This window comes from Dryobates pubescens, chromosome 13 (assembly GCF_014839835.1).
Source record: "Dryobates pubescens isolate bDryPub1 chromosome 13, bDryPub1.pri, whole genome shotgun sequence".
In the NCBI taxonomy this organism is placed as follows: Eukaryota; Metazoa; Chordata; class Aves; order Piciformes; family Picidae; genus Dryobates; species Dryobates pubescens.
The window spans coordinates 10,861,024-10,873,392 of record NC_071624.1 but is presented as its reverse complement, the minus strand read 5'-3'; the positions used below and the strand labels follow the sequence as shown (position 1 = coordinate 10,873,392).

At 41.6% G+C, this 12,369-nt stretch overlaps 1 protein-coding gene across 1 annotated transcript in view; it reads right to left on the bottom strand.

Annotated features, from left to right (window-relative positions):
* The window catches only part of ARMC9 (armadillo repeat containing 9), a 67,153-nt gene that overhangs the window by 46,967 nt on the left and 7,817 nt on the right, over window positions 1-12,369 (bottom strand). The window contains exons 6-9 of the mRNA XM_009903506.2: window positions 10,814-10,906; window positions 9,543-9,567; window positions 6,385-6,542; window positions 4,549-4,647 (exon numbers count right to left, since the gene is read on the bottom strand). Coding sequence (XP_009901808.2) covers window positions 4,549-4,647; window positions 6,385-6,542; window positions 9,543-9,567; window positions 10,814-10,906 — 375 coding nt within the window. The remainder of the gene's footprint in view (window positions 1-4,548; window positions 4,648-6,384; window positions 6,543-9,542; window positions 9,568-10,813; window positions 10,907-12,369) is intronic.

Sequence of the window (12,369 nt, the reverse complement as noted above, 5' to 3'; positions counted from 1 at the left end):
TTCTAAATTAATTTCATTGGTGGATGGCTAAATTAAATTGTTGAGCAGTTGGAATTTTTTTTTTCCTCAGTTCAGTTTGGTTTGGGAGTTGGGGAGTTTGGGTTTCAGCCTGTTCTCCCTGCCTGCTTCTTCGTGAACTAGCTGGAGTTGGCCTTGAGATAAGCAAAAACTAATCCTGCATGGGCTTTTGAAGTTTACTAACAACTCTTTTCCTTAATAACTTGCCTTTCTTTCTCTCTAACCCCTTTTTGGGGAAAAAGGGAAGTAGGGGGGGAGAGAGGGGGTTACAGGGAGGGGATCCCTCCCCGGGGAGGGATTTTTGTTGTGTTATTTCTCTCTGCAGTATATTTCTGTGTATATATTGTAAATACCTGTATATATTGTGTTATATATAACCTGCTTTCCATATATGCTTGCAAATATATAGCTTTGCTCCTCCCACTGGGTTAGCTGTGGGTTTTTTTTTTTGCTCTGTGGAGGAGAGAGAGCTAAGCCCTCTCTCAACCTACCACACCTACCCACCAGATAAAGCACTCTTAGAAAACAAAACAGACTGTAAAGGAAAGAGGGGAAAAAAGGAAAATTTATCCCAAGAGTATTAGAGATTTAAATATAGTGATCTACCATAGTCTCTTAAAGTATTTTTTTCAAATTTACCATTACCCACAACCAGTTCCCTGTCTAAATCAACATTAGAAAGTCAGGAATCTGATTAAATCTTCAAATGAACGTTTCCTCAGCTTGTCAGACATGGTTCATTGACCTCCTACTCTTTGACCCAAGCCTTTTGCTCTGACAATTCTCTCAGGTTTCTTAACTCTTTATTTAGGACCACATATGTTGCATTAGATGATGGAAGAGGGAGATAGTATTCAACTGCAGAGGGGAAAAAAAAAGCCTTATGGTAAAACAGGGATTTAAAGAGAGGCCTTGGAAACATGTCCCAACTGTAACACAGTAGTGTGGCGTCTCTCCCCCTACAAGCAGCAGATGCATCCTGTTAATGGACTGTAGATCTGGCTCACAAGCTGACCCAGGAGGTCAAAGAGCTGGCAAGAGGTGTGAAGCTGTTCTGTGAAAGAATGAGACTCCAGCCAGCTTACCAGAGAGCACAAAGGCACAGCCAACACCACAAGCCCTTGCTAAATCAGATTTTGTGGGTGTGATTACACTGGGAAGGTCTTTTGGTTAAGAGATGTCATTGCCTCAGGTCTTAAAAGCCAGTTTGGTAAGAAAGACCTGTTCGGGGATTTGCCCTCCTGATAAGGAGTTTCTTCCCGTATGAAAGGACAGGCCTTTCACAGGGGGCAAAGCAGGAAGCTGATGTTTGTACAATAGCAGCACACATTAGTCAGGGATACATGCTACCCTTATTGTAATTTCAAAGCTTGAGACCTCAAGGCCTTATATTACACAATACTACTTTCCTGACATTAAAATTTGAGCACAGAGCACAATGCACTGGGAACAAAATCAAGTTTGCACACAAATAATGCTACCAAGGATATAATCCAAGGCATACTCTTTAATTTCCTTGGGTAATACTTCACTTTGGTTACAGCACTGGTACAGTCCTCCTCCCCACTATAACTTAAGACTGCCAGTGAACTGTAGCTCATTTAACAAAATATGCTGTAGAGCTCAAGTGCACATCTCAGAAAATGATGCAGCTTTAGCATTTTCTGCTCTCAGAACCTGTTCCCAAACTATGCCAGTATAGCTGACTGTGAACTCAAGCACTTCCTCTTTCCAACTATGTAATGCACCTCCACTCAATCCACAAGTAAAAGTGGCAGAAATTTATGCTGTGTGCCAGTACAACAAAAAAAGGTAATTCCACAGAATCACAGAATGGCTGGCATTGGAAGGGACCTCTGGAGATCATCCAGTCCAACACCTGCTAAAAGAGGTTCATCTATATCAGGTTGCACAGAAACAAATCTAGGCAGGTTTTGAATATCTCCAGAGAAGGAGACTCCAAAACCTCTCTGGGCAGCCTGTTCCACTGCCCTGTGACCCTCACAGTAAAGATCTTCCTTTTGTTCAGATGGAACTTCATGTGTTCCAGTTTGTGCCCACCATCTCTTGTCCTGTTGCTGGGCACTGCTGAAAAGTCTGTCTCCATTCTCTTGACACTTGCCCTTTAGTTATAAACATTGAAAAAACCCCCTCAGAGAAGTCTCCTCTTCTCCAGGCTCAACAGCCCCAAGTCTCTTGGCCTTCTCTTGACAGAGAGATGCTCCAGTCCCCTCATCATCTTCATAGCCCTCCACTGGACCTTTTCCAGTAGTTTCTTGTCTCTCTTCAACTGGGGAACCCAGAATACATTTTCTTGATAATGACTTTATTTTCTGCTCATCTATTTCTAATCAGTTCTAGGATCTGTTCCTGACATTGGTGGTGTCAGTCAGCTAGCTTAAAATCCTGAAAACCCAAAACAAAGTGGTGAAGGAAAAAAAAATACAACAACATCAAACCACCATATTTAATGTCAGTCAAAACTCTTTAGACATTGACTTTTTTTCCCTCTCCTTTAAAATCTCTCACTATCTTGCCTACACAGTAGGCTAAAGGTAAGGATGAGCAAAGGAGCTGCCCCTCTGCTAGTCTCTTCCCTCTGCAATTATACAAGCGATTGCTCCCTAGAGCAGGAGTTCTGTGAAATGGAGCAGCTGGAAAGACCACACTCCAATGTCTGCAATTAGTTAGAAGCACATAGTGAAGAGACCTTCCAACACAAATCCAGCACAGATGCTGCAGATTCATGCTACTGCTTAGTCTGGGTCATGATGCCTCCAGCTTTATTCCAAAATGTAGGCAAAAACCTGAAACCACTTAAGGATAGAACAATAACATCTAAGTGTGTAACAATGAGGTATTTGGAATCCTTGAAGAAAAAGTACTGGGATGCCTTAGTGGCCTAGTGGCAAACTGTCAGAATTTGGTTTTTAGTCCATCTCATCTGGCCTTCCTGGATCAACAGAGTCAGGGAGTGGTCAGAGGTATTTTGGGATCATAAAGAAGGAGTCTCAATTTTCTTCTCAGAAGATGTGGTGTATATATTATATCTTCTTATAGCTATTTCTGTTTCTACATATTTGCTATTTGTGTATAAAGTCAGAACTCTCTACATGGACAATAAACAAAAAAATACAATCAATCAAGTGTGGACAGAAGGATAAGGAAACTTGGTTATGATGCTGTAAAGGTCTACAAGAGAAGACTGTGATTATCCCTCCAAAACTTGGCTAACACCTCAGAGAGCCTGCTTATAGAAACATTAGATTTCAACCACAGTAGCTACTGTAACCTCACTGTCAAGGAGTGACTAAACCAGTTGAGAAACCCTTAATCTAAACAGTCTCAGTGCTATAGCTGTCCTGGGCCTTCACTAAAGAGAACTTTGCTGGCACAGCAAGTACCTCAAATAGTGTGGGTAAAGGAGCCATGAAGTCATACAGAAATAGCTCCAGTAGTAAAGCCTAGTATGAAAATAGATGCAACTGTGTCAGAAGAACACAGCTTTACTCAGCTTAACCTGGGTAATCTGGGACAGAAGGGAGACAGATTTACTTCCAAGAGGGGAAAAAATTCCACACCACTAAATCTTCTTTATCTGACCTATCTACATAGATGGACTCTGTGCTAAAGTGCCTATAGTAGTGCAAGAACAGTGGCAAAGGTGCTAGAGAAAGGAAAAAGAGGAAGTATGGCTGCAAGATATTTGAAGCAGTCACCTAATCTGTCCTGGAGGAGAAGCCAATAATCAACCTTGCCTTGTAAAAGCTCCCTCTCCACTGAAGCAAAGGAGATTGAGTGGAACATTAACAGGCACAAACAGCTAGGTACACTGCAGCCATCTGAAAAGCAATAAGAGGCTGGTAAAGTGGAAATTCCCCCAACCCTAGGGATCCTGAGCTGTATATCAGTAAGCATAAAGAGCCTTAGATATGGGGTTAAAGCCTATCATGTAAATGAAATAAATGTGGCTTGAGTGTATCATCTAAATGCCCATCTATCAACTAGCTTTAAAAGCTAGTTGATGGGAAGTCCTCCCTTCCTCCTCTCTTCCTTATTTGTTCTCATGATCCTGTCTGATCCTTTGGCTGGCAAAAACAATTCACTCCTGGGTTATAGGAGCATCACTGACAGCATAAAGTACAGAAAGGAGAAAGGAACATGTGTTCAGAGCTGAGCAACACCTTCCACGGCTAAATCAAATTGGCTAAGATAAGCATCAAATCACACTCAGGACATTAGTTATAGGGTTGGTTGTTTGGGGGGGTTTTGTTTAAACATTCAGTTAGCATTTTAACAGACACTAAGCCTACTGTTATCATAACAACAGAATTAATCATACCTAGGCAGCTATGACTGTGTAACCACATCATTCACCAACATCTGAGATCAGTACTGCCATATTCTTAATACAAGCTTGGACACATTATGTTTTGCCTTTGCTGTCTCACACTCGTTGTCCAACATACAGCTGAAGTGGTGCTGTCTTTTGAGATAGCTACTGCAAGAAATCCAAACATCAATACTTACAGTTCCAGGCCTTGTGAAGTCAATGCTATGTGCAACACTTTGTCTCATCTGATTGCTAAACAAGCGGACACAAATGCTTTGAAGGTACTCTGGTGTGATCTAAAAATTAGGAAATATAAAGAGAACAGCATTACAGAAGAGTTACACTTTCTACCAGACAAGTGTTTCTTATACTAAAGGTTTCTGGGCTTTTTTTTTTAAGAGGGCAAGAAATCACACACTTGAGACTCACTGATGCAAGCCCAAAGCACATAATACATTTCTGTTCAGGAATTAGAGAAACTGCAGACTCTCTTCATCTGGGAATAGTTATGCTATTCACAAGACTAATGCTAAACACTCCCAGAGTCTACAAGAAGCCCAGAATTTGTCACACCTATGTTTATCAACAGGTTTTCCTCAAAAGACAAGTTGTCCAACAGTAAGTATGAAGCAGTTTTGTCCTATAGCCTTAGGCAAGGATGTGTTGGTGTACTGTCTGAAGAGCAGAACTTACACAACTGTTCTCTACAGCAAAAAGAGAGATGAGTTGCACAGTACAGCACTTTGTTTCAATGCAAAACATCTCAGCAAGTTCAGGCAATAGAACTGCTTGCTTTCAGAACACTTCTTGGCTTCCCAAGAACAGAGGTGAGAGGACTGAGCTTATAGAAATGTGAATGGGGGCACTTCTGATATTTACAGATCTGTAGTGAGACAACAAATCCCTTCAAACTCAGAATGCTCTAAATTCAACCCGATTTTACTCAGTACCCAACTCCATGCAGGATTCAGAAAGGCAGAAGCCAAGATTCATAACGGAAGAGCACCCTCAGCTGGACACATCTGGGAAGGATCAGAGTGACTATGCAGCGCAGGGCTTACAAGGGCAATTGAACAAGCATCTGCAACAACAGATAAGGAGCATCTGTTTCCTCCACTACAGAAGGTAAGAGGGTATCACCTTGGAGAGCACTGAAGTGTGAAATAGGAGACTATGTGTTTCCTACTATCTAAGTTCCTGGAAGCAACTGCTCCTAATACATTTCCTAACCTGCTGTAAAGCAAAGGCCACTTCTGTGCAGCGATGGTGTAAGAAGACAGCAATCCCAGATGCACAGTAACAAAATAAGATGTTCCTGCTCATAACAGGAGGCACCTAGGTACATGCTGACTTTTCAGGAAGCAGCACAAGACCTCCTAGGTCATTCTTCCTGCTACCAATTAACACCTCATTTAAAAGCATCTAGAGGCTACTAGTTTCTGCCTTAAGAATAATCATCTTCAAGTTATACAGAAGTTATAGTACAAAGGCATGCTCACAAAACATGAAGCATAATATTCTCTTTGCATAAAAATACTGTAATGAAGTTGTACCTTCTGCAGTCATACAGTTTAACACAATGAGTAACCCTTGCTCCAGTCCCCTTTACCAATTAAATTAACAAGTTCATCTTAGCAGAATAGAGAGCAAAGCTTTTCCTCAAGAAAATTTGGATGAGAAGACTCTTTGCACCACAGTGTAACTTGAAGCAAACCTTGTAGTAGTTTTAAATATACTGGAATTCAGTAATCACAGAAATGCCCTCTAATCACTGCTGATGCCAAACCTCAAAGGGGATTCTCACAAAAGTTCCAAGATGTCTTGTGAGATGGTGATAGTTTCCTCAGCCCATCTTCTGCACTACCTTCATCCCAGCACTCAGGGGCAACAGAACAATCTCACATCCAAAGTCCCGTGTTTCGTTAGTACAGAGACACAGCACTTACAGAAGCACTCAAAACTAATTTTAGTGGCATTCCCTCTCCATTGTCTGGAGGATGGGAAAGAAAGTATACCTCTGAGTCACCTCTTACCATCTTGCCATTGACTGTGGCCTCCAAGGAATCCACCAGCTCTGCAGTGACTCCAATGAGATTATGGTAGTCTGTCTGCATTTTGTTAAAGCGTTTCAGGCAGGTCATGGTCCTGTGTTCAGATTCCACTAACTGTTGATGAAGATGTTGCAGCATTTCTGTCAAGAGAATAATAAAACCTAAAATAACATAACCATCACCTTTTCAACCAGAAGGACAATAGAACCTACAAGCATTTTTATTGCTGGAAAGAGGTAACTTCAAATGCTGCTGTGGAATTACTTTTTATCAAGGGGTGGAAGGTCACTGCAGGGATAATTTCATGCAACTAGTATGATGTCATTTTATTGTAACTGCTGAAGTTCACATTTATGTCACCTTGCAGCAGTGATCAAACTGCACCTCTAACAGGAATCAGAGACTAACCCAGCACATTCAGCTTCTTCCTTCTCCCAGAAACAACTCCCAACACCGACAGATGCTTTCTACCCTCGATAATCTTATAGAGGGAAGGAAAACACGACCTCTGCACCCAATACCAACCAGAACCATTATTCACATGTGAAGGAAAAGAGGGGAAAATAAAGGACAGAGGACTAACCTACCAGTTTAGGAAGATCTAGCATACAGTGAAGCCAGAACTCTGCCAAATGAAGATGCTGGCATTAGGCAGTGTCTGAACTACTGCAGTATTCTTGCCTGCTCTTTCATGCAATAGTCAAGCCTTTTGATTCCACTTCCTGTGAGCAGCCAAGGAGCTACATATATGCACACAATTCCACAATAAGCTTTTCTCACCAAGTGAGAAATTTGTTCTTATCCTTTATAACAACTTGCCTACAGCTCAAACCTGTTTCCTGAACTTGTGCTTTCTCTTTCTCTCTAATCTCAGCCCACCCTCACATACTTTGCTAGAAGCAGGGACTCCAGCCATCTGGATCTCCTGTGTACAATGCAGCAGAGCTATCAGCAGAGGAGTTGCAGGTTCCCAGAGTTGCTGTCAGACACCAGGGCTCCTTAGGTGACAATAAAACCTTGTGCTTAGGAGAGGCAGTAGTTTCCTTGTCCCCTTTTTGCTTACCTTACTTGCATAAAAATTACTACTAATTTTCTAGACTGACATCTTCCTATGTTAATAGTTGTTCAGACTATAGCAAATCTTGACAGACAGGTAGGTCACACTTATTCTCTCTTGTACAGCAGTGTGACACTCTTCCCCAACTCTCTCCTTCCCTGAAATAGTGGAAAGGGGGCTATGAACTCATCCACAGACTTAATGGGTCAGTGAAGGGATAGAAGCTGAAAACGCTTCCAAACATTTCATTGCCTCTGTTCCTGTTAGCACAGAGGACACACAGAAGGTCTGATGCTCTCTGTGCAAGATGAGAACCATTCTGCAATTCTTCTCTTCACAGACAAACTGCAAACATATGGGAGAGCTGTAAACTAAGCTCAGCTGCCACACAGACAGCTTTGGAAGTCATACAGGTCTTAAAGATTTTCAGCTAGCGGGTAAAAAGCCAGACTGTAGCAGGTTAATCAGGTAAGGTAAACACATTAAACTCTCTAGGACACCCTCAAGAGCATATGTACTACTCCACCCAAACTTGGAGTGCTTCAGTATGTCAGACTAATGACTTGCAACTATTTACAAAGGGCTGTTTTCAGGACTCTCTGCCATACTGCTCTACATTCATGTCCTGCCTATTAATTTTCCTTGCATTTCTCCTTCACTGGTAAAGTAAATATTCTCCAACAGTTAAGCATGTGCTGTGGACCCCATGTGATCTGAGCAGCATACTGCAAAAAAACAACCTCTCAGATCCAAAACTTTCATATGAGAGAGGCCTCAAGTAACCTTTCTGACAAATCCAAACCACTGCAACCTCCAAGGCACAAAATAGATCTACAATTTAAGGCTGACCTGTAAAGACTCGATACCGTAACGGTTCCTGTACTTGTACAAAGCACAGAATTTGCCCAAAGAAAAGATAGTTAGGCCCAAAATAACTCAGGCCCAGTCATGTGGTTATTTCTTTTTAATCAGAGTATAGAATTACTGCCTTCAGGAAAGTCCACAAAAAGAAGAGAGTAACTTCTGAAAGAACAAAACCCCACAAAGACCTTTCTATTTTTCAGTGTAATGCAAGGAACAAGATAACAAAGAAAACACCTGGAACTCACACTGGGAAATGAGCTCAACCTTCTCTTTAATTCAGTCTAAAGTAGTAAATCTTCAGTGTAAAACTCCAGATTAACCCAAGAGGGAACATCACTCCAGGAACTCTACTGGGCTCATACAAATTCCTACCAACCAAGTGAACACAGAACATCAGGTGAAAGAATGAATGCAAGGCAGCTGGGAACCTGAATTCTATTGAATTGATTTTTAAAAGGCACATATTTCAAGGGTCACCAGGATCTAAATGTCTGAGTCACACATTTAAGTGTGTGTGAACAGCTTACCTAAAAATGTAACACATCAGACAGTCATATTAGCACATTCCTTATTCATGAGATACCAACATGGACTGGTTTAGGAATTTTAAAAGGATGAGTGAATAGGAACAAAACTCAGCTTTGTCTAAGATCATCATAGTAACAATGAGATCTGAAGTCTGCCTTAAGTAGCTATGGGAACAGAATCTGAGGAAGCTGACTTTCGTCATAACTAAAAATGGAGAGCTGGTGTACACTTTGTACAGAGTTCTCCACTTGTTTTCACCATGTTTACAGACAGATTAGAATTAAACTACAAGTCCTATTACTAGGCCCTCTTCCATTTCTAGGACATACCTATGGTCAACCCTACTGAGCTCTAGCAGTCTAACACTAGCTACTGCCTAGATAGTCGTTCGCCATTGGAATGGGCTGCCCAGGGAGGTGGTGGAGTCACCATCCCTGGAGGTGTTCAAGAGGGGACTGGATGTGGCACTAGGTGCCATGGTTTAGTCATGAGGCCTGTGGTGACAGGTTGGACTTGATGATCTTTGAGGTCTCTTCCAACCTTGGTGATTCTGTGATAGGGGGGGTCTGGATTTCAAAGGACCTTTTGCCACAAATCACTAGTTCCCTTGCCATTGCAGGTGTATTTTCTACTACTATTATAACTACATATTTTTTTACAGAGTATCCTTATTATATATCTCAGCATTTACCTTTATTGTACTGTCCACTCTCCTTCTGTTGTACAAGTAGGATCAGTTCAGGAAAATGTCATTATGTGTTTGCTGCAGAAACAGACTGAGAAATTCAACCACCTGGCAAATGTAACCAAGCCAAATATTCCTACTGTCCAGGCAACAGACAATGCCTGATGCTTCACTGGAGAGCAAGAACAAATGAATCAACAATAAATACATACAAACCTCCTAAGTGCACAGTGCACAACACTGCATGGAGACTTGAGACTTTTTGCTGACATTTAAAGACCATAGGTTCAGCCCTGAAATATGAGATATAGTAACTCCAGTCTAAAGGTATTAACATGAAAATCAAAACCCAAACTGCTGGTTTTGCAGAACATCAATACACAAATACCCAAGTGTTTTTAGGGCAAGTCATACTTTATACCTGAGAAATATTCAGGTCTCAGATAGGATCCAGTTCTTTACAAAGAGGAATGAGCAGAGAGAAAATTTTCAGAGGTTCTATGTCAGACTCCTACACAAACATCCATAACATGGGAGTAAAAGTAATGTTTTGAACACTGCTCCCCATCCTGGCAAATGGGCAAGAATGGAATAGAAGGAATCTAATTTCCAGCTCATCATTCAATACCACCATGACAACATGCTGCTTTAGGATAAAATAAACTACAGCAGAAAAAGGACTTTCAACTTCTCTTTTTGTTTAAAAACACAAAAGACAACAAAAAAGCCATAAGCAGAGACTCCAAATCAGTTCTCTCTACTTTGCCTTTAACTGTACTGACAAAAAAAAAGAGAAGGTATTTTGTCATGTAGGTAGTCTGCAAATTAGGCAGATCTTAAACAATATTGTCAGAAAAACAATACAGTCTGAAACAAGCCATTTAAGAAAACAATTTCTGGAATGCTTTAAAGCCCTGCAAAACTTTCAGCTAGTCCCTGAAATAGCTAATTGGAAAGACTGACAGCTTTGCAAATGCTAAGGAAGATGTCAGGCCAGGGCAGCGCCTTCAAGTATCCTGCCCTTTATACATGGAAGCAAAGAATGGTCAGAGGATAAATATGCAAGTTTGTGTGCAGCTATGCATCGCTTTTGCATAACCTTTTCAAAAGTTGTCTTGAAATGTGGAATATAAACAGTGTTTCCCATCAGGAAAACGATGAAGTGCAATGTTAGTGCAGCCCTGCAAGCAATCCTGGCAGCATGTTCTTCCAATGAGTTACACTGCCCCCCTTACAGTAATTCTAATAAGCTTCAAAGTGTTTTCTCAAAAGGATACAAATAAAGTAAGAAGCCGAGGAGTCTGTCTGGCTTTGAGAGTCAGAGACAGGAACTGTTCCAACCTTGTCCTTAAATCCAACGTCCAAGAATCCTTGAAAAGAAAAACAAATGATGACAGTCGTTCACCAAATAACACTCTGCTTAAAGTACTGTTTGGATCACCACAACCTTCTGCTAGTAAACAAAGCTGCTGGCATTGTACCAAGAAGGTTTTCCCTTGGCTGTGAATGAAGTGAATGTGCTTGCTAGCTCCCCATAAAAGTGTACAGAATCACAGTATTAGGGGTTGGAAAGAGACTCCAGAGATCAAGTCCAACCCCCGTGGCAAAGCAGAATCACCTAGGACGGGTCACACAGGAATGCATCCAGGTGGATTTTGAAAGTCTCTGGAGAAGGAGACTCCACAACCTCTCTAGGCAGCCTGTTCCACTGCCCCGGCACCATCGAGAAGTGTTTCCTTGTGTTGAGGTGGAACCATCTGTGTTCTAGCTTGTAGCTGTTATTCCCTGTCCTTACACTGAGCACCACTGAAAAGAGACTGGCACCTTCATCTTGACACCCACCCCTCAGGTATCTATAGATGTTGATAAGATCCCCTCCTCTCAGCCTTCTCTTCTCAAGAATAAACAGCCCCAATTCTCTCAGTCTTTCTTCACAGGACAGATGTTCAAGTCCCTTAATTATCCTCACAGATCTCCATTGGACTCTCTCCAGCAGATCCCGGTCTCTGTTGAACTGGGGAGCCCAGAACTGGACACAGTATTCCAGGTGTGATTTCACCAGGGCAGAGCAGAGTGGGAGGACAGCTTGCTGGAAATGCTTTTCTTAATGCACCCCAAGAGTTAGAAGAGAGTTCAGTATTACTCCTAGTCAGGAGTTGTAAAACCATAACGTAGCTTTATTTCGTTTGTAAACCCATCTTACAGTGCTGGTGCCTTGCATGCATGTGCAACAACTGCCCCTAAGCTAAAAGTACCTTTAAAATGTAAACAGTGTGAGAAAAAGATAAAAAAAAAGGTTATCAATGTATTAAACAGAGTAGAAACCAAATAACTGTACATTATGCAGCTTTCCAAAAGCAACCACTGGCCTCATCTTTTACTCCTAAAAACATCTGGGGAATTGTAAATTTTGTCAATACCTATTGCAAACATCATGACATGGCATCAGTGATCAGGGTGGAACATTTCTAAAATAAGGATTTGGAGAAAAACAGCTCACACATGAGAAACAGAACAAATCACCCACTAGCTGGAATGCTGTCTTCGGCCTGACGTCGTGTCTCATAAGCACAAGAAAACAGTGCTCAAGGAACAAGCCAAACGACACCGAGAAATTCCCTGAGCACCCACTTCTTTCCCTTTCAAACCTTCAGTTAAGGTAGCTTCTGCTTGACAAAAAAGCTAGCCAACAAATGGAAAACGACAACCTTCCACCAAATACATACATAGAATACATACATGGAATACACCAGGTTGGAAGAGACCTTCAAGATCATCACGTCCAACCCCTCAACCAATCCAACACCACCTAATCAACTAACCCACGGCACCA